Source organism: Mus caroli, chromosome 3 (assembly GCF_900094665.2).
Source record: "Mus caroli chromosome 3, CAROLI_EIJ_v1.1, whole genome shotgun sequence".
Taxonomy (NCBI): domain Eukaryota; kingdom Metazoa; phylum Chordata; class Mammalia; order Rodentia; family Muridae; genus Mus; species Mus caroli.
The window spans coordinates 115,967,389-115,989,844 of record NC_034572.1 but is presented as its reverse complement, the minus strand read 5'-3'; the positions used below and the strand labels follow the sequence as shown (position 1 = coordinate 115,989,844).

The 22,456-nt window shown below is 46.3% G+C and overlaps 1 protein-coding gene and 1 non-coding gene across 2 annotated transcripts in view; both read right to left on the bottom strand.

The window, feature by feature from the left end:
- Bcar3 (BCAR3 adaptor protein, NSP family member) overlaps positions 1 to 22,456 on the bottom strand; it is a 111,198-nt gene that overhangs the window by 60,281 nt on the left and 28,461 nt on the right. The window contains exon 3 of the mRNA XM_021157545.2: positions 15,728 to 15,767. Within this exon, the coding sequence (XP_021013204.1) occupies positions 15,728 to 15,767 (40 nt within the window). The remainder of the gene's footprint in view (positions 1 to 15,727; positions 15,768 to 22,456) is intronic.
- Positions 5,848 to 6,005, bottom strand: LOC115030808. Its single transcript, XR_003836380.1, has one exon. It is a non-coding gene; the product is annotated as a U1 spliceosomal RNA (small nuclear RNA).

Below are 22,456 nucleotides of genomic sequence, written 5' to 3'. Positions count from 1 at the left end.
ACTCACTTTGTAGACCAGGCTGGCCTCGAACTCAGAAATCCGCCTGCCTCTGCCTCCCGAGTGCTGGGATTAAAGGCGTGCGCCACCACGCCCGGCAATAATCAGTTTTTAAATATAAACGCAATTGTTAGTTAAGGCTGAGATGGGGTGTGGGGCAACTTAGATAAATAGCAAAGAGCTATTTGTGTTTTAGTATTTCTATAGTTCTTAAGTGCCGCCCAAGGTCCAGGAGACTGAAGCTTCTTTTCATAATACTGAGACTTTCGTCGCCTGTTACGCTGTGTCAACAAGTCACGCGGATGGGGGAAACCTATGCTGGGTGAAACAGGTTCCTTAAGAGGATGCAAGGCAGAGGGACCAGCTATACTGATCCTGTCTCCTTCCACTCCTGACCATCCCGAGCACACAGTATGTAAGAAAAGATGTAAACAACACTGTGAGGAGTACTTACTCTCTTTACTGAGTCAAGGCTCACCGAATACGGGCACGGCGACTGCCTGGAACCAATGGTCTGCATCACCCACTGAAGAGCCGCGCTCTCTCGTGGAACGGCATTCTTTAGTTAACAAAGACATCTAACAACCTGTGGTTATTCCCACTTGAGGACTTAATTGGCAGACATTTTGGGGGATGGGGTAGGGATGAACAGAGTGGTCTGTTTCTTCAAAGAAAACAACCAATAGTGTTTGTTACCGAAGCAAAGATTTGAGCTGTCGCTCGAACACTAGGATTTTTGAAGGACTTGTATTCACCACCAAGAAGTTCATAGCTTATCTACACGTTCATGACTTTTCTGGGAAGGTTAGTGATGCCTATCGGCTAACACATTTTGATTGGATGCAGAGACATGTGAACATTTGAGAGATCCACCTAACTCCTTGAACCAACATTCTTCAAATATCCTACACACGACAGCACTACTCAAACTGCAAGACAGACAGATGGGCCTTAAAGACCGGAGACGAAGAGATGCCAGGTGAGGTTTCAGAGTCTAACCTCTCAGGCGAGGCACCCTCCAAGGTCTAGATTAGCATCGCAGGATAGCAGTAATTATCTTACACAGTTGCTTACTAAAGTCTGCCCTTTTAAACCACATACCAGTGGAGGCTGGGTCTCTTAGGCATCTAACCAAAACGACCCAGTAAACTGACCGCCAAAAGCACACACAGGAGAAGTTGTGCTCTCTTCGGCCAGACAGTAAAGAGACTTGCAAAACGGTAAAGCAATGCGTCCTTACCCCTGGATGGGTTTGTCTTGGAAAAATGACCACCTTTTCATAAACATATGCACTTCATATTTATGCACTGTTCATTTTAAATGAACACACTAAGGAAACATAAAATGTCATAAAATAGAATAAAGAACATGTTTAAAATCCTCCCATTGTTGGCTGAGGGTTACCACAGAGGTCAACCCCAGAACCCATGTAAAAGCTGGCTGTACAGGGCAGCCTGCCTATAATCCAAGAGGCTGGGGGTCCCTGGGGTAAATTGGCCAGCCAGACTAGCCAAACCAGTTCACCAAGAGATCCTGCCTCCATATGTAACGTGAGGGGAAATCTAGGAAGACATTCAATATGTACCTTGAGCCTCTACAAGTGCATATACATATAACACATACACACATACAAATACATACACATATACACACATACATACATACACACACATACACACATACATACACACCACATATCACCAGACACATATGAACCCCACANATGTGGACATGCATGTACCACACACACACAAACACATAGAACACATATCACCAGAGACATATGAACCACATACATGTGGACATGCATGTACCACACACACACACACACACACACACATGCAAGTAATTTCTTCATTTTAATCTCCAACACAACGATTATTAATAGTTATAGCTCATATAACTAAAGGATTTTTTAAAAGGATTCTCAATTTTTAACAATGTAAAAAGGTCTTGACACAGAAGTTTAGGAATTTTTCTCTAATATATTTATAGTTTGTTTGAGATAATTTGGATCAACCCACAAATTTTTAGTGTATCCATGAACTATGGTATAAAAAAGGAAGTGTTTTAGCGTGGTGGTGGCAGTAATATACATGCCTTTAACCCCAGCAGTCAGGAGGCAGAGGCAGGCAGGTCTCTAAATTCAAGGCCAGCCTGGTCAACAGTGATTCCAGGACAGCCAGGACTACACAGAGAAACCTTGACACTAAAAACCAAAGGAGGGTTGGGGAGGAGTGTTTTATTTTTTTATATACGAGTATTATATGTATATTAGAGAAAAATGTGTAAACTGAGAGAAATGTGAAAAGCAAAAAGCAAAACAAAACAGAAACATCCCTTTAATTGCCAGGAGAATTTATTTTGACTTAAATGTTATTCACACTTAGCTATTCTGCCACTGGATGGCAGTGTTCATGGGGGGTCAAAAGAGGGCATCAGAGTCCCTGGAACTGGATTTATAGGCAGGTGTGAGCTGTCTGGTGTGAGTGCTGGGAAGAGAACCCAGGTCCCCTGAGAGAATAACAACTGTTCTTAACCACTGGTCCACACCTCCAGTCCCCAGGGGTTTATCTTACCTGAAATTCACGGAAGAATATACTACCCCCCCCTTCTTCTCAACTGTGACCTCACTGCTCTTCCAGTGCTCTGACCCCTCTCCCCTCCACCCTCACAGCCAGTCCACCAGGTAATCTAGCTCTAGCTTCGAGTTACTCATCCAATTCCCCGTCTTCCCCCTGCTACCTGGCAGGTCCAAACCCCCAGCCCCTATCACCTGAACACTCGTGTGCATTGTGTGCACACACCCCCTCCTCCCTTCTGCCCTCTTTTCCTTTCTGTCCCCTAGCAACAAGGAATCCAAAGTGAACCCCAGGCAACTGTAGAGATTCCAGTCCTTCCCCTGAGATGCAGGCCCTGTGCAACCTGCCCAATCACCTTCTTCCAGCTCTCTGTCAGTGGCTGGACCCCATGGCAGCTTACTTTGCTGCTCTCAGCAGGCCTGGCGGCCTCCCTACTGTTCTCCCAGAGCAGAGGTGTACTCTGACCTCCGAGCTAGCCCCCATTGCTTCATTTGACCTCTGCTGCCAGGCCCTTCCACACTAAAGTCCCATTCTCTGCCCAGCTCCTTTATGCTAACATCTCCCAGCTCCCTCCCTGCTGAGCCTTTCTGCCTTTGCATGAATCACGATTTGGTTGTCCTTCCTCAGGCCAGGTCATCCCATCTGCCACCTCCAGAATAGAAGGTCCAGGAATTTGTTCAGTGTTGTATCCGAACCCTTAGAGAGTTGACAAGTGGTAGATAACACAGGCTATGAAATGACTATGCGCTGTTTTAAACAAGAGGGGACTGGGAAAGCCCAAATGTCATAAGGACATTTTCTTATAAAGAAATTCAGGTTGGGTATCTGATATCTGAAATACTCGAATGTTTTAGATTTCAGATTTTTAAAAAACCTGCACACACACCACACACACACACACACACACACACACACACACAAATACAGAGAGAGGGAAAAAGAAGAGTTAGAAATCTTAGGAGTGCGAAGTTTAAACATGAAATTAATTTATGCCCCAAGTAATAGTCTATATGCACGGACCGAAGATAATTTATGCAATATTTTAATAACTTTGCTTATGAAACAAAGTTGCATGGTATGGACGCTCCTATTGCGGCTCAAAGTTGATGATTGGAAAGTTTACAGGTTAGGAAGTATGCGCTGGATCTCAGATCTCGCATTCTGGACACTTAGCCTGCACCAAAGGAAGATCCGACTCATGAGTTCAACACAGAGTAATGCACAGCCAACAAGACAAGTCACAAAGAAGTATTTGATGATATATTATTTTGATAATAGATAAATAAAATTCCTTCTGTGTGAGCGTCTTCTCAGAATTTCCCAACAACATGGATTCCCCAGCTCCCCAGCTCAAGAAATCTCTGCGTAACGTGGCTTCCAGTTACTCTCTCCTGCTCCTGCCAGGCTGAGTGCACCCATTGTCCACAGGGGTGGAAAATTCTCTATCAGTCTTCAAAGTACTGATAGCTATTTTCTGCCTTGCTAAATCAAGCACCCTTCCTGACAAAGCGTCAGTCTTATCAACTGTCAGATCACAATGTAAATGCAAGTCTTTCCAAGGAAAGTTTAATGTGCGTAAAACTTCAGGCCAACCCTAATCGGTTCCACCCAAACAACGCAGACAATACGCTAGTGACAAAAGGCTCCATGACTTCACACACCTTGAATGGAGCCAACACAGGCCCTCTTTCTGAAGTTGAACTATAATGTGCTATGTTATTACATTTCATCTTAAAAGCTCCCATAGTGTTCAGAAACAGCTATAGCCAAATGCTGCATTGCTGTGACATGGAGTGACCACTAGAGGGTAGAGTTTAATAGCAAACAACTCCAGGGCTGAAATCCTGGCCTCTTTGGATGCTAAGTGCTAGGGTATGGAGAAAGCAAGATCTCCTAAGTAGATAGATCTAAGTCACAGAGGATGCCAGAACTGCATCTCTAAAAAGTTACAGATTTACATCTCTAAAAATTTAGGACACCTCTTACTAAATATGTGAGTATTTAGGACAACAAAAAGTGACACCAGTTTTCATCTTGAACAGTAGGTTAGCAAGAGAAGGCGGCAGACCAAGGCTGCATTTAGGAACTGCTTAACCATCTCAAAACTGATACTCTCAGGAAATTCTGGGACATTCTTCACTTGATCTTAGCCAAAAGGCCGAGAAGCGATATTCTGGGACATTCTTACAGACATAAGTCTTATTTGCTTTGGGGAACATAACGATTTTTGGAATGAGCCAGGCATGGTGGTGCACACCTTTAATCCCAGCACTTGAGAGGCAGAGGCAGGAGAATTTCTGAGTTCTAGGCCAGCCTGGTCTACAGAGTGGTTCCAGGACAGCCAGGGCTACACAGAGAAACCATGACTCGAAAAACCAAAAAAAAAAAAAAAAAAAAAAAGATTTTTGGAATGTATGGCTTAGGGGCAGGCACACACATGTAATTCCAACATGTGAGAAAGCTAAGTCAGGAGGATAATGATTCAGGTAGCCTGGGCTCCACGGACCCTCATTTAGATGTACCTTGAATCCAGTCGCATATCATTCAGGCACCAAATATTATTATTAATATTATTAAGAGAACAAGAAGAGTCCCCTAGCTTCAGAGTCGAGCTGTTTAAAACGCACAGCCATGAGCAGAGTGTTCACAGAGTGACCCAAGAGTGACCCTCAAGGTTGTCTACAGGATCTGGGGAAGGTCCAAGGCAGGGAGTCTGAGGCAAGGTGAGCCCAGTGCACAGACAGGGAGCTAGAACGGCAGCTGCTACCTCTTATTTACAGGGTACCAATCACATCCTAGGTTCTAAACTAAGAACTTTACATATATTAACTCATTTAACCCCAGATTCCTCCACTTACTGGGAATTTCAGTCAATGCCTAAAAATATGGCTAGCAAGAACCAATCTGGCATGCGTGCTTACTTACCAGTATGACTGTGACAATAAGCACATACTCTGTGGCTTTCAAATAAAACCGGGTGTGGTGGTGCATTCTTATAAGACCAACACTTGGGAGCTGAAGGGGGACAAGCCCTGAAGTTTAAGGCCAGCCTTGGCTACATATTGAATTCAAAGCCAGCCTTGGGTACACAGCAAAACCCTGCTTAAAAAAAAAAAAAAGAAGTATTCTTTCATAGTTTCCAGATATCCTCAATGCCACACTCTCCCTAAAGCGCCCAGGGAACACCAAGAGCAGGTGCTTGAATGAGGGACAGTGCAGACTCGCAGACTCTCCACTGAAATCAGCCTCTCCACATTCTTCGTATGCCCAGGGAAGAACACAAATGCAGTCCCTCTCTATCACAAAGTGTAAGGTCCTGCATTCGGAGTGGTCACGGGGGGTCAGCAAACCCCAAGTATAATGTTGGAGCCTCGCCCTAGGAAAACCATCTCTTTGGTCACTGGCTACCCCCTGCTGGGTAAGTACTCTGCCATAGTTTTAAGACGGGGTCTCTCACTGAACCTAGAGCTCGCTGATTAGGTCACCCTGGCTGGCCAGTGACCCCTTAGGGGTCAGCCTGTCTGCCTCCCCAATGCTGAGATTACAGGCACGTGCTGATATACCCCTTTTAAAAGGCTGCTAGGGGTCCAGACTTGGGTCTTCAAGCTTCTCGACCGAGCCATCTCTCTACCCGTACAGCATCATCTCAATTTGGTCAACTGATCTGCAAAAAGAGACAACCTCCAAATACGGTTTCATTCGCAAATACTGAGATTGGTTATTATTTCCTGGAGGAAATAATTAGCTATTATTTCCTGGAGGAGCTTCTCCTGACTTGATTATGCCTATAAAACCTTCTGTATAAATAAGGTCACATGCCCAGGGTGTAGTGTACTAGACGTTACATTTTCAATGTAGTTTTATCAGTGAACACAGTTTAACCCAAATTGAAATCATTGTACCAGCTTCAAGCCACTCAACGGTTCTATCTCAAAACCGTATAGGACAAGGGGAAGGTGCAGGCCTGGGGACAGCAGGAGGGGCAGGATGGTGGAGTTTAAAGAGAACAAGGGGAAGGTGCAGGCCTGGGGACAGCAGGAGGGACGATGGTGGAATTTAAAGAGTAAGGAAGAGGACAGGACGACATGAGGTTAGAAGCAGACTGACCCCAGGGGGTTTTAGGCCCAACCATGGAGCAGACTCTAAAAGAAGCCACAGGCCTGATTCTTGCCTCTCTGTCCGTTTCCTAGTGACTTCTCCACCTTATGGAATCTAAGTCAGTGGACCTCAACCTGTGGGTTGAAACGCCTGTGACCTTTTCACAGGGGTCACATATCAGATATTCACATTACAATTCATAACATTAGCAAAATAACATTTATGTAGTAGCAAAGAAAATAATTTTATGGTTGGGGGGGGGGAGAGTCACCACATGAGAAACTGCATTAAAGGGTCACAGCATTAGGAAGGTTGAGAACCACTGATCTAGGTAGTTTCAGAAAAGCCACCGTAAGCCAGAGAGGGCTACCTGCACTTCAGCTTCACGGCTGAAGCTTGCGAGGACTGTAAACTCCCAAGGAATTCATCTTTGTTTTATTCCATTCACTGGTCAGACCAGACCCTCGGGCTGTCCTGGCAGAGGAGTGTCTGACCTGTGAAATCATCTAGATAAGATCCAGTCAGAGCAGTCAGGCCTCAAACACCAGGATGTCCACGCACATCTCTTTATCCAGACAGAGCCGGCGGGATCAGCAAAGCTATGCTGCTCGAAGCCAGCCTGTCTACAGGATGCTGCTGATGTGGCAATGCATTGCATCTGTGAGATTGCAGGCCTGGCACAGGGACTCACAGCTTGGTCATGAGGCAAGATACGGGTGATCCAGGTGAGGTGACATTGCACAATGGTGATGTCAGCATGAGCTGACAGAATTTTCTCTTGGAAGCCCGCAACACATCATCAGAGATGCAGGCAGGGAGGGTGGAATCCGCAGGCTAAAGTAGGACTCAGCAAGCCTCCCTGTGAAGGGTTCCGCTAGGCTATGCCGCCGCACCAGGAGAACACAAAAGCAGCCACAGGCAATACATAGTACAGGTCTATGGATCCCAATAAAACGTTAATACATCAAAATATGAATTCTGTATAATTTTGCCACTTTTTTGATTAAGGGAAAGAAACCCTTTAAACTAAAAAGGCCACTTTTAGCCAATGAAAACTTGGGGGGGGGGTGTAAGAGTAGGGGGTGAGCCAGACTTGGCTTTGAGTGGGAGTTTCCTTACCCTTGCTCTAAACATAGCTTCAAACGCTCGCTGGGTGGTTGATTTACAATGGTGGTAACAAGGTTTCTACTTGGGGCTCTCCTTCCTTCTCACAAGCTCACCAGCTTCTGGCAAGATCCCAGGCCCTCATGTGAACTTGAACTGCCCCCAGCTTCCCTTCCGTCACCTGCTCCATTCAAGTCCTGCCAGGATCTGCTGGCCTGCTTGAATAAAACGGCTTCTAATTCTCCCTCCAAATGGCCTCCGGTGACACCTGGCCTCGCTGTGGCCACTGCCACTCCCTGAGGTAAACACTCCATGTCAGTTTCCCCTCATCCGCCCCCGCCCCTCCAACAACACGGTGAGTGCACAAGAGAGACTTGGAAAACATCTGCGGCATGAGTGAACCTCCACGGAGTCTCTAAGAGCACTGTCTCCATCTGCTGGGAGGTCTGTCCTCACGGAGCAGCCCATCTCAAACCGGAAACTTGCCCTATTGAGGTGGCAGTCCCCAAAGGCCAAAAGAGGAGATTTTCGTTTCCATTTAAAGGCCAGGCTAATTTGCATTCAGTACATGTCTCCCTTTTCAGTACAATCCTGTGAGCTTTGACAAATGATCAGTTGAGTAATTATTTCTACAATCAAAGACATTCCCCTGTCATACTCTCAAAGTCCCCTTTTAGAGGTACCCTCACTTACCCCTTTCAACCATGGACTCATTTCTGTCACCAGAGATGTGATTAGAGCTGGTAGGCTTTGAAAGATTTAAAAAAAAATGTTGTGTGTTTTTTTTTTTTTTAATTATGTGCATGCACGTGTCTGTGTGGGGTTTGTGATGTGGGTACAGGTGACCATGGCAGGCCAACCGTGTCAGATCCCCGGAAGCTGGAGTTACAGGGTGATTAGGAACCATCCAACATAGGTGCTGGGACTCTAGGGCCCCTATAAGAACTATGCATGGCCTTAACTGCAGAGCCATCTCTCCAGCCCTGCTGGCAGCCGTCTGAGACTATCTTTTCAGGAAGTGTACTGTGCTTTCAATGCACCAGTGGTTTTGCGCGTCCGCTTCTTTCTGTAGCTGAACGGTATGCCACCATGTGGATCTCCATGGTTTGTTCATGGCTGAAGCAGACATTCGGGCTGTTTCTAATTCATCAATGGTGAATGATGTTAAATAATGTCATATATAAGCGTATACACAGAGACTTTCATATGAGCATATATTTTGTGATAAGTTTTTTTTTTAAGTGTCCATATTTCTGTAAGCTCAAAGGATAAGATTCTGCTGGGTGAGGGGCTGTTTTCTAACCTATTTGTCTGTCTGTCTTCCTACCCAGTGGCTGCAGTGTTCTAAACTGTAGTAACACAAAACTTCCTAAGAATAGCGACAGGGCACATTGTGGGCAGAGTGGGCGAAACTGAACATGGGCCCAGAGTTAGCCTGCATTCTCGGCTGGCACCCGTTTGATCTGGTCCCACAGGGGACAGCGCGGGCTCTCTGCGGATGTGCACACTCAGGCAAAAACCTGCAGAGCCAGCCAATTGGGCCATTATCTGGTTCATATAACTTGTTAGAATCTCACGGAATGTACAGCGTGCCATTGTCTCTGTGAGTCCCTTTCATGACTTTGTGAGCTGGCTAATTCAGAGCAGACTCGCCTGTTTTCCTGCTGGAAGAAAGCACTTCCCTCAAAGACAGCTATTTAGCCGTGACCATGGCTGCAGCCATGTAGAGTACAAAAGGGAGCTGAGGCCCGGCTGCCCCCTCTTCTGCCCAAGCCTCCCACAGCCAGGCTGCTTATTTTCGGTGCTGGAGTTTGCATTATTATTTTTCTCTTTTCATCTGCTGGGTGACCTGAGGTATCCCAATCCTACTACGGGAAATGGCCTCGCTGAGATCTGAGCCTTGGGCAGGCTAACGTCTATAGGCTTAGAAGACCCTCTGGGAACAGGCATTAACCCCACAAAGGATGGCTTTCTGAGCCTCTCTGGACGCCCCCTGGGCTCCAGAGGCCTTCATTCAGCACAATAGCTCCAGTGTCATGACATTTCTTCTAACCTGCAAAGCAGGCTTGGCGATGGCAAGTTTTATTAAGGTTCACAAGTGAGCAACAAGAATCCGCCAAGGCTGACAGCTAGGAACCCAGCCAGGAACAAAGGCTGCATCCTGTCCTGACACTTCCTTAGGTGGTCCCTGAAGAGCAGGCTTTTGTCTTCTGGCCACATTGTGCTGTCCACAGCCTGGGCACTGGAGGACACTTGCCTCTTCATTGCTAACTTGGAAATGCAGGCAGCCCACGCTTTCTGCTGCACCAAGCTTTCTAATTTACCTTCCTTAAAAAGTAATCTTTTAAGGGGATGGAAAGGTTGCTAAGAGCCAGAGGACCAGGAAGTCTGCTGTGAGATCCTCTCTCTTAGAAATGACAGGAATACTCACCCAAGATAATTCCACAATGTAGCAGCCTAAACAAGACCCGAGCAATGGTGATATCAACAGGCACAGTGCTGAGGAAGGGGGAAAGCTCAGGAGACCCATGTCTACCATGTCTAGACAGAGAACTAACTACAGGCAGGGATTGACGGCTAATGGGGGGTTGGGGGGGGGAGAGAATTAGCCATTAGCCTCCCAGGGAATGAGCGCCCTAATTGGCTAGCTAATACACTGTGGTCGGCCCTAAAACCATATACACACAAACCATGCTGAACAAACCCAGCAGGCTATACTTATATATTTATGCATATGTGGATGTGTGTTTTCCGATAATACTCAAAAGGAGGCCATCAGTTTGAGAGGGATTTGGGGCAGGGATGGGAGGGGTTGGGAAGAGGAGAAGAAAGGAAGCAATGTAATTATATACTATTTAAAAATTTTAATCACAAAAGGAAGATACACTAAAAAGAAAGAGAGAGGGGCAGAGAGAGAAAGGAAGGGGGAAGGAAGGAAGGAAGGAAGGAAGGAAGGAAGGAAGAGGGAGGGAGGGAAAGTAATATAAGCCTATGGAATTTAGTGCAAGAAGATGGGCTGACTATTGAAGTACACAAGAGTAGGTATAAAATTAAGTTTATAAAGGGGTTACAAAAATGACCCAGGACTGAGATGGCTCAGCAGCAAAGGTGATTGCTGCCAACCCTGACAGCCTGAGTTTTAATCCCTGGGACCCATGAAACGTGGAAGGTGAGGACTGACTTCTGCAAGTTATCCTGATTTCCACACATATGCACGCACACACAAAAATAAATAAATAAATAGAATATAGATCATCTAGGAACAGCAGGAATGTTTTTTATAAGTGCAACATAATGGATCATAAAGTAAATAGTGTGAATCTCCAGTCTTCGGAAGGGACAGAAGCAGTAGCTGATCATTGTCCATTACACCCTTGGTCCTGGTATCAGAGATACAACTTGGAATGCTTCCCGAGGTCCAAATAATATGGCAATTTTATGATCAAGAGGGCGAGCATAGGCGGTAGGAGGTGGCACACATCTATAATACGGGCTCTCAGGAGGCTGAGGCAAAAGGATTACAAATGTCCAGCTTGCCAGCCTGGGCTACATAGTGAGTTTGTGGCTAGCCTTGGTGACATAATCTTTCTCAAACAACAACAAACCACAGAGACAACATAAGAATTCCTACCACTTCCTAAAAAAGATGTCTTTCTCTCCGGTCTCTCATAGACACAGAGATCCCTAAAATGTTAAAATTAGAACAACAAGACCTTTCCCAGCATTCTCATTTATGGGGAAGAAGGACTCCATAGAGAAAGTATAAGTTCAGGGTTACACTATTAATTAAAACCCAAGTGTGGACCAAACTCCCCTCTGTGGGGGAGACCGGGGGAGACCGACGTTACATATCACCCAGTTCCCGTTGGAAGGACATCACACTCAACTATTACTAATGGCTTTAGCATCATTAGCAAACTTGATCAAACATTCTAAGCAACCATCTCACATGTCAAGAGACCGGACACAGAGTGACTATGTCTTGACAGGGCTATGCATATGACAAGACCAGGCAGGAAAGAGGTGGGCACGAAACTCTACAGCCAAGCCCAGGGCTACTTACTACCTCTCAGAGCTATTTACTTCTATTTTTTTTTTTAAAGGTTGGTTTTTATCTAGCATCAGGTATGCCAGATATGGAGAGGAAAATTCCAGAGCTGTTCAGCCCTCACCGAGTCAGCGACCACACGGTAGGCAGCAGGAAAGGTGGGGCCGCTAAGATGTGTACATTCCGATCTCAGTGAGGTGTAGTGAGACGTGGCTATATTTGACTACAGAAAAGGCTCTGTGATTATATAAGACAGCTATGGGTCCAACTGTCAAGATGACAGCCTTCTGAGCTATTACAGGAGGGGAAAATGTGAGGGGGAATATTCATGAAGCAAGGAGAGTAGAAAAGAGAAAAAAAAAAAAAAAAACACTCTCCAAGGGCAGAGCAAACCCAAAATCGGTGAGGAAGGAGCCGCCAACTCCGCCCCCAGGGGTAGGAGGATACTTCAGATCATCCATTTATTTTCCTGACCCATCCACTTATCAAATGCAGCCTCTAGAGTATAGGTGGGAGGCCCAGCTGCAACCCCACCAACCACCCCGAGGCTTCTCAGCCAGGTGGATTTCCTTCCATTTCATATGCAAAGAACTTAGGCATCCCAAGGCATCTGTGATCCTGTCCTCTTTTGTGCCATGTTAATGTGCCATAGATACAAACCCTCAGGTGTGAGCAGGACACAGAACTGGGCAGAGCAGAAGTTTAGATCCTCTCTCCCTTTAGCCCTGTCTGTCTTGACACTGCAGACCAGCCACCAGCTATGGGGTCAGACTCAGGCTGGGGAGGCAGAGGGCAGCTTCAGAGGGAAGACAGGGAGATGCTCTGCCTTGCCACAAGGTGGATGCTTCTGTTCAGATGAGGCTTGGCCACTGATTAAGCCCCTCAACAAGGACTCTGGCCTCCTTGCCTCTTGCTCTCTAGGCCAATGGGGGACCCATCAGAAGGGCCCTTCAAGGCACAACATGCTTAATGTAGAATTTCTTTTTTCTAGATGCCCCAAAGACACTGAATGCTCCCAGAGATTGTAGAGAGGGAGCAGCTCAAAGCTGGAGCCAGACCACGCCTCCCTTTGTCCATGCTTCTCTCTCCTCTGCCTCCACCTCTCTTCAGCCACTATCCAATCACAGGGGCAGTTCCGTGAGTCAGGTCTTTTTGACACTGTTGGCCTGGCTCTGAGGGACAGTCCTATCAGAGAGGTGCTGTGATGGGCAGAGCTGACTCAGGAAGATTGACAGGTGGCATCCTTGGGACCTTGTGCTCAGAGAGACCCTCCCTCAATGTTATGTTGGGGCTTTCTGGGCCATTGAGACCATGACGTATTCTATAATGGCTCAACCTTCTTCTTTGGTCTCTTTAGACCAAGGGAAAGTAAGAAAATGATAAAAGCTGAGCACTGGAGAGATGCTCAGTGGTTAGGAGCACTTGTTGCTCTTCCAGAGGACTGGGTGTGGATCAATACATCTGTACCCACAGCTCCAGGAGATCTGATGTTCTCTTCTGGTCTCCTCAGGACACACACACACACACACACACACACACACACACACACGGCAGGGACAAAAAAGAAAAGAAAAGCTTTGTTCAGCAATCAAGGCTGCGATCACAGTTTAAAGCTTGACAGGATTCAGATCAGGGAAGGGAGAAAGCTCACCATACATTCCTGAACACCAGGCCTCCCTCCCCCTAAACAAAACAAAATTCTATTGGAAAAAGACTCTTCAAGACTCCAAAGGGCAGTTCCATCCATCTTGCCAGGAGAAGGCAGGGGAAGCAAGGATAAACAGAAGATGCTGAAATCCACTATACAGCCTCTTAAGCTAAACAGCTCAACGCACAGTGTTTGGCATTGGTGAACGAGTTGCAATAACTCAAGATAATAAAATAGTCCTTCCCTTATCCTCAGGGATATATTCCAAGACGCTCAGTGGATGACTGAAATCACAGATAACAACATAGTCTATAGATACCATACTAGGCTTTATCCTAGGTGCCCTGCAGGGTTACCATGGAAACAGAGCCAATCCAGCTTTTCTTGTGTAACACCCAGTGCTGTCTTCATATCACTCTTCTATGCTCTGGAACCCATCAAGAAAGTAAGGACCATTTAACACAAGCACTGCAGTACTGTGACAATTACTTAACACCAGCACTGCAGTACTGTGACAATCATCTGCTACTGTGTGACTAATGGAACGGCAGCGTATACAGTGCGGATACACCAAAAGATGAGCAGCACACAGCAAGATTTCAAGATGCTCCACAGAACCACATATAACTTAAGAAGTGGCAAACTGCTTATTTCTGAAACTTTTCATTTAGTATCTTTAGGTAAAATCACAGAGACACGAGGGCTACTGTACTAAAACAGACCATCCTAAAACGGCCCATCTTTAGCAACATTCATCATGGGATTCTTGTCTAAGGGGTTTAGCATTTTACAAAATGGGGGAGATGTGTCACTGGAGCAAGGATCAGGGTTATACTTGGTGAACAGAGGGACTGAGGCTCTGGTAGGAGATAACCAACCTCTGCACCATGGAATTGAGTAATGTTTAAGGAAGGAATTGCATCATCCTAGCACGCTGTTATTTCTTGCTACAGTCCAATCAGACCACAGCCTGTATGCGTATCATGAATGCTTAGCAGTGCACAACGTGTATGAAAATAGATATGCTGCATACAGGAGTGGGGCAGACACACAGTTTATAAACCTCTGACCAGATGTGGTATGGTGGCCCTGCTGGATTAGGCTCACTCGCTTGCCACAGTTCCAATAGTTCAGACATTATTCAGGAATAGGAAAGGGGGAGTAATATTCGCACCTTCATCAACACACACTCCGTTACAATGTTCCATAGGACCAGGCTATTGACTAGAAATTTCTCCTCTCCCATCTACCCTCTGGTCTAAAGGGGAGAGGGGGGATGCTGGAACCATAGAAGCAGCAGGCATATATGCTTTGAATATGGAAGGTAGGCCATGTGTCCTCAAGAAGCGATCATACAACCGACCCTAACTCGGTGCCATGATTCCTCCTAAAACACAGCAAGAGCCATTGTCACAAAGCCAAGTGTGGCAGGCCATGCCTCTCTTCTGGTGGGAGGGACCTTATTTAATTATAGCTGAAAAGTAAAATACAATAAAGCCAATATCCACACCCCAAAGTGGGAAGAGGACAGAAGGAAGAAATAAAGGACAGACAGTTTAGAAGGGCAGGGCAGCTGAACAGCACTGACCGTGAGCCCCACCGAGCAGCAGGGTTTCTGTTTGGCCCCAAGTTAGCTACTGAGGGGAAGGGGGCCACGAGAAAGGAAAGGACAGCTTCTGAAAGGCCCAGCGCCTTCATCCTTCTACCCAAGATGAAGCTCTGCCCACCATTCCTACTTGAAATTCCTGCCCAAATCCCCACCCCGTCCCCCCAAATCTGAAAACTGAGAGATCAAAAAAAAAAAAAGAATTCACCCAGCAACAGAAAAGAATGACCTCAGTTAGCAGCAAAACCAAAATGTGACTTGGATGCATAAAGCCCTCTGTTATCTGTTTACCCGGTGTGAATATTCGATGTCAGCGCCACGGTAATGAGTCTGATTATATGGTGCAGACTCCAGACCTCTTTGGAGGTATTGCAGTGCGTAAGCCAGAACTTACCAAACAAAAACAAAAACAAACCCATGACTCCAAACTTTAAAACACATTTGGTCCGCACGGGGCAAAGACCATAGACTTTAACAGGATCATTCGAGACCTTTACCATGCTTACCAAGGGCCCATGCAAGCCAAATTTCTACCTGCCATTTCAGGTGCTGCAGCCAGTTCTCTCCACGAGGCAGCCTGCAGGCAGTGTCTGGGAAGTCAGTTACCCAGACTCATAACTCCGTGCTCCACCATGTTTTCTTACCTTCACATATTCCAGAGTTGGGTCCAGAAGATATGGATCCCTGAAGAGAGAAAAGAGGGATAAACACGAGTCGGTTAGGGACAATGAACTCTGACACAGAGTGAAATGCAGTCACATTGTTTCCCTCTGTTCATTCAACTTCTGAGCTGTCCCCCACCCCCAAATTCCCAGACAGTATACCCAAAGACAGGTAAGGGGGCCAGAACGAAGCCAGATTCTTCTCATGATGAGAGAGCGCTATCAGGAGCTCGGTCCAGACGTGTCACACTTTCCAGCCAAAACTCAGGCCTCGGGAGGTTACAGTATTTTATATGTAGTGAATCTAAGTGTGCACAAACATTTTAAAAAACTAGCCTCAAGTTTGAAAGCAGGACTCTGAAGGAGCAAGATGAGAGAGGAGCAACGTGGAATGCTCAACACATGCAGCTCTCTCCAGCACTAACACTCAGACAACCGCAGCAGGCTGTGCTGTGGCCCACTTTGACACTAAGAAAACAGAATCCCTGGCAGCGCCCCAAGTCCTCGTGCACAGCTGCTTCTCGAGCACATCTTTTTCTTCTTATCGCTAATGCTTCTCCCTCCCACATGTGTAAACCTGAGGGGCTCAGGTGAACATCTTTTAGTGCCCTAGTATATCTCTCCATCTATTGCACACTCTGTGTCTACCAACATCCTCCAAGGGTTGCCCAGATGCTCAGGAGTAGACAGTAGGGGAGGCATTGTGGAGGGTGACTTACTACAGAGGGAAAGAGCAAAAGGAAGGGGAGACATCAGACCTAGTGGTTCTAAGCTCATACAGTCTGAGCATGACACAGTGTGAAAAGGACACCTGTGTCACAGACTTAAACTTCAAAAGAGCAACATGGTCCGACAGATAGATCACTTACAGAGAACAGAAAGGCTCTGGAGCCAGCAAGGCCAGTCTCTGAAGAGTAGGCAGGGTTCCAACACAGAGACGGACAGATAGGAAACCCACTGACAGCTGCCGTCTGAGGAGGGTGAGCTCATCCCAAGGCCTAGGCCATGAGTAACTTTAGCTCGGCCACTGTGTGGGATACAAAGTGTTCCATCCCACAGATCAAGGACATGATGACCCTGTTGTGAAGATGGCTCCTACTCATAAGCGATCCTCACACTGCTGTGATGACTGTCCCCGACTTAGGGCTGCTCGGAGCACACGGGCACAGAGGGCAGCACTTAGAGTTGTTGGGAGCAGATGAAGACTGGCATTCTAGGTGCTGCAAAGGCAGGCAAATAGGATCAGACATGAGACATTTGTAGGGGTTCAAAGAGTCCAAGCGGGGCCTAAGCTTACAGTGATACAGTATGCTCCCATTGAAAAGGGTACGACCTCAAACCTCTCAAAGCCTGCAGCAGAGGAACACATTCTGCCTATGTCCAGAGGGGTAGGGTGGTGGGGTAGGGGGTGCTCTCTTGCAGGCGTCTCGACTCTACCCGCTGTGACATCAGTATATCCTCCTGCAGGTCTCTGTAAGGTCAGAGCTAGGCCCACTCAGGAAAGTGTCATGCTCTGGAGTGTGCCCATGTCATCAAGCCTTAGTTCCATGAAAATACCCAGCAGAGACCAAAACTGTCAGCAACATTTGGCTTGCGATCCCCCATTTAAGATCTTAAAACTTTGGTTTCATTCATTTGGCGCTTCCAAGCCCAGTGTCTCAACCCTGGGAGTCAGAACCACTGCAGTGCTGAGTGAAATTCTCTCCACTTCTATTTTATGTACATTTTAAATTTTATTTCACACACACACACACCCTAAAGCATGCATTAGACAAAGAAACAAACAAACAACATACTGGTGTGTATTGTCGAAATTGATGGCTTTCAAACTTTTGGACCTTGGTACTTGTCTCTGTCATATCTATTAATTATCGATATTAGAAACTAAACCTGAGAAACTTTAAAAAAATATATTTCAAATTGAGAAAGTCCATCTAGGACAGCCAGATCTCTAGAAAGAGACAATGTTGAAAGAGAGAGACAGAGACAAGAGACAGACAGAGAGAAAGAGAGAGAAGAGAAGGGAAACATCCATTACAGGACCAGTGAGATGGACCAGTGAGATGGCTTAAAGGGTAAAGGAGCTTGCAGCAAAGGCCTAAAGACCTGGGTTCAATGCTAGGAACATATAAAAAAGGTGGAAGGAAAGAAATGACTCTCCAAATCTTTCCTCTGACCTGTGTATGTTCACTGTGGTGCACATACACATGCACACGAGCACACACACACACATACATACACATGCACACACACACTTGTCACACATGCATGCGCGCGCACACACACACACACACACACACGCACACTATATATGTTTGTTAACATGACCACTGATCTCACTGGAGAACTTAAGTACCAGGGTATGAGTATCAAGCTCATGGTGAAAGTTTTCAAACCTTTTCGTTTTCACTTGAAAGATGGATTTTCCTTTTTGGTTTTTTGTTTTCTCCCTCCCCACATCATTGGCGGTATCAAATGTTTTCCTTGGTCATCGTCGTTCACTTTCAGGAAAATATCTGTCAAAAACCAAGCCCATCAGGTCATGATTTGTGATTCCAGCTTTTTTCAAACTGTGCTGTGGTGATGAAATGTTTTAGGCCCCAGTCCATTTCATAATTTTGCTTAGAATTGTGTCTGGCATCTCTGCCCTTCCTACCCCTCTTTGGTGATGCCCTTACCGTTGGAAGCAGCAGCATCCCTTTCTAGAAATGTACAGTGAAAACTCCCTTCACTCACAGCCGGGCCTCAAGCTAAACCTCAGACTCTATTGGAAGGGGCTGTGCCACCTGCTTCCTGTCTTGTTTCAGTAAATATGAGAAGGTGATTTGATACAGTAAATACAAGCGGAGGCCTAGAGGCTGGGCAATGGCCTTGCTGCTTGCCCCGGGTTTCCAGAACCCACATGGGGCAGCTCACAACCACCTGTGACTTTAGCTTCAGGAGATTTACAGAACCTTTTCTGGCTCCCAAAGACACCGCACATATGTGGCATGCATTCACACACATATACACACATATACATACACACACACATTCACACACATCACACACCATCTTCACCACCCAGTGGAGCCTGCCCATGCCTCTCTGACCTGTTAAAGACAAACATCATGGAAGAGAGTACAGATGACCAGGACCCAAGCCATCAGCAAACCCTGGATAGAGCCAGGTCCAGCTTCATGGGCTTAGAACATCTCTGAGCAGGAAGTTCCTACATGAAAGGTCTTCTGAATTTCTCATTCTGAATTAACAAGCTGGCATTTTAAATCAGGCAATAAAAGCAACAAACATCTTTAAAAATACAACCTCTACTTGCTATCACCATGTACTTGTTCTCTAGGAGATAAAATTCACCTATGCAAGATTAATTTTTTTATGTTGTCTATGAATGTTTGCCTGTGCGTTTGTGTGTGCACCATGTGCATGCAGTATCTGTGGAGGTTAGAAGGCGGCGCGGATCCACTGGCACGAGGCTGCGGAGAGTTGTGAGATGCCCATGTGGTGCTGGGAATTGAGTTGTCTTCTAGAAGGGCAGCAAATGCTCTTAACTACTGAGCCATGTCCCCAGCCCCTTAAAGTCATCTATGTAATGTAAATTATTTCCCCTCTCCTTCTCCTCTCCCTCTCCACCACTTCTGTTTTTTATGGTGCTGGGGACTGAGTTTGGGGCCTTGTGTTTGCTAAGCAAGTAAGTGCTCTACCAGAGAACTACCCCACAGCCCAGTGACTTCCTGCTACCCCCTCGCTGTTCGATGCACTATTTCCTATTAAAGTTAAGTAAAATGGACAATGTGCTCAATAGCTGTGTATGGTCAATAGTTCCAGTCCTGCACATCCCAATTACAGATGGGTTCTGCCACCCCCAAGTTCTAATGCAGTGAGTGTTGCTCTACAAAACACTTCCAAATGGAAGGACGTCCATCTCCCAAAGCGACTTCCTTTGTTACTCCTAGTCATGATTTACTGACTAGATTGGCACTGGAAATTTGAGGTACAGTTACTTGTAGCATCTCCCCAGACACTCACATGTCACAGGCCAGCAGCATAGCAAGGATCCTGTGTATTAGTTTTTGGAAATTGACTTTTAAAATGATCTTCCCAAGGCCCTGAAATATTTTCATGTCTGTGAACTATTTTAGATGTGAAAACTAGCGTTAAGTCATTCGAACATTCTATAGCAGGGCCCGAACAGTTTAGATTCAGTAGAGATCACACAAGAGCCAGCCAGAGGGTCATTCCCTGCAAACGTCTGCAATACAGTGAAGGCTTCGGAGGTTCAGAGTTCAGGTCTACTTAACAAGAGTTAGAACAGGGATGAGGCGCTACCGTAGGACTAGATGTGTTCCTCGAAGCTGCTCTTGACAAGTGTAAGACCTGCAGTGGAGACTGAAGAGGGATGCTCTTCCAGGAGCCTTAATGTACAGAATCCCAACGGCTACTCTTCAACAAGTAAGGCTTCCACTGGAGGAGGTACAGAAAAGGAAACCGAGAGCTGAGCCGTTTCCCCTGAGCAGGCTGGACCGGTTGGAGGTTTGCTTTCCTCTCCTCTCTGACAGCATCTGTGAATGCTTCCTTTGATTCCCTTCACACCAGGAAAACTCCTAATTCATCACAGTCTCTCTGGTGCTCCAGTTGGTGTCCTGGAGGCAGATTTAAAAACCCCACGTTACTTAAGGAACCCCTTCCTGAGTCAGTCAGTTGTTACTCTGGCCAAGACTTGCTCTCCCCAGGCATGGTTCAGCTGAGAACCTTCTCACTTGAGTCCTTCCCACAGGAAGAGGCCCTAGATGAGCCTGGCCTCGGGTCGCTCAGCCCACACCACTGCTGTATGGTATTCTCGATGGCCACTCAACATTCCCCCTGCTGTATTAAAGAGGCATTTTGACTGAGTCTGGGCTGAAGGAAAAAGCACAGGCCACTCGGCACCTGGGTGACCACATTTCTTTGAGGACACGGCAGCTGGTGCTAGCTCCGGAGCCACAGGGGCACAGCACCTGGTAGAAGAAAAACTGGTTAAGCACCCCTTTTCCCAGGAGGATTGGAGATTTGGGATGCTGTGACTAGCAACACACATGGTGGGAGAAAAGAATGTTTCAGCGCCAAGTGAGGAAAGAAAGGAATTTTATAGCCAGATACGATGGGAAGGGATGGTTCTGGGTAACGGTAAGTTCCATTTAAAGGAAAGAGCTTCAATCACAGCCCAGAGCTGTATTTCCCTGTGTGATACGCTAACTAGCTGAGCTGGTCTGAGAATGCAATTGTTAAGTTCTATGTGGATTTTATCAAGGGAACTGAGACAGCATAATATCACTATGACAAAACAGCTCACAGGAAAACCAGTACTTCAAACTTAACCAACAGCATCCTGTTAAAACCAAAGCAAGCCCTGATCACCTAGAACCAGATGAAGTGCTCCAGCCCAGGCACCACGCTAGTCACACCGACACGGTAGCGTGCCAGCACAGCGGTCAATGGGACATGAAGGAAACCCAGCAGGGCTAGTTCATGGGACAGACAGCATGCTAAGGGTTTCATGCGCACACACGCTGTGAACTGTGAGAACCTGGGCCCAGTTTGCCATGTGAACAAATCCACGTCTCAGTTTTGTCATCTGTAATGTGGAAATAATAATAGCCCCTAGATCGTAAGAGTCGTGAAGAGCAAATAAGGGTAAAGTTAATTTATCAAAGTATTTTAGACAGCGCCTGACTCATGAAGTCATATAGAGTGTGAGCAATGGCCAGATTGCATTAACTAGGTTCCCTGTCTTCCCCACCAATAGTTTAAGTGAAGGATAAAAACATAACCAAATAAAATGAATGGAGACAATTTTAACTTCTAATTTTAAAAACCATACTCACATAAATAGGTGGTAGAAAAGATGGAAACTTTGTCACCAGCAAGTTCAGACGATCATATTTTGATCATGAGATAGAGAGATGAGACTGGTTATTAAGGATCAGGAGGGATCCTAGGCTATGTTGTTAGGTTAAACACGGGACAGAAGGGAGGTAGGGGCTGCTTGTCAGAACAGGTCTGGAATCTTCACTAATACTCTGGAGGTGATACGACAGTGATAACTGGAATGCTGGCCTATTGAGGCCAGCCAGCAAAGCCAGCCCCGAGGAAAGCAGAAGGCCTGACCAATGAGATATTTAGCCTGTCAAGAAGGGGCTTGAAGAGAGGGTGGGCAAGCTAGTGTCCCTCACAGTTCAAGTTCTCCACACAAGGAAGAGCAAATATCCTATTTAAATAAGGGGGAGGGATGGACCCGTAGGAAGCGGTCAGTCTCCCTTAAGGAAGGGCTTTTCAATCATCAAGACCATTTTAAAATGGGTGTGGGGTGGGGGAGAGACACCTTCCTGAGACACAAGAGGGAAGGGCGGTGGTCATTTGTCAGAGCTGAGGGTGGGGCAGTTCTCTTCCAGGCAGAAAATCAAGGGCAAAAGGCTGGGGACTGTCTTCTTTATAAAACAAAGCATTTATCTTGTGCTAAAATATTTCAAGGGATTCAGGCGTGATGATTCACACCCTGACTTCAGCATTCCGGGAGGCAGAGGCAAGCAGATCTGAGAATTTGAGGCTAACTTCATCGACATGGAGCAGTAATGAAACCATGTCAGAAGGCAGGAAGGCAGGAAGGCAGGAAGGCAGGAAGGCAGGAAGGCAGGAAGGCAGGAAGGCAGGAAGGCAGGAAGGCAGGAAGGCAGG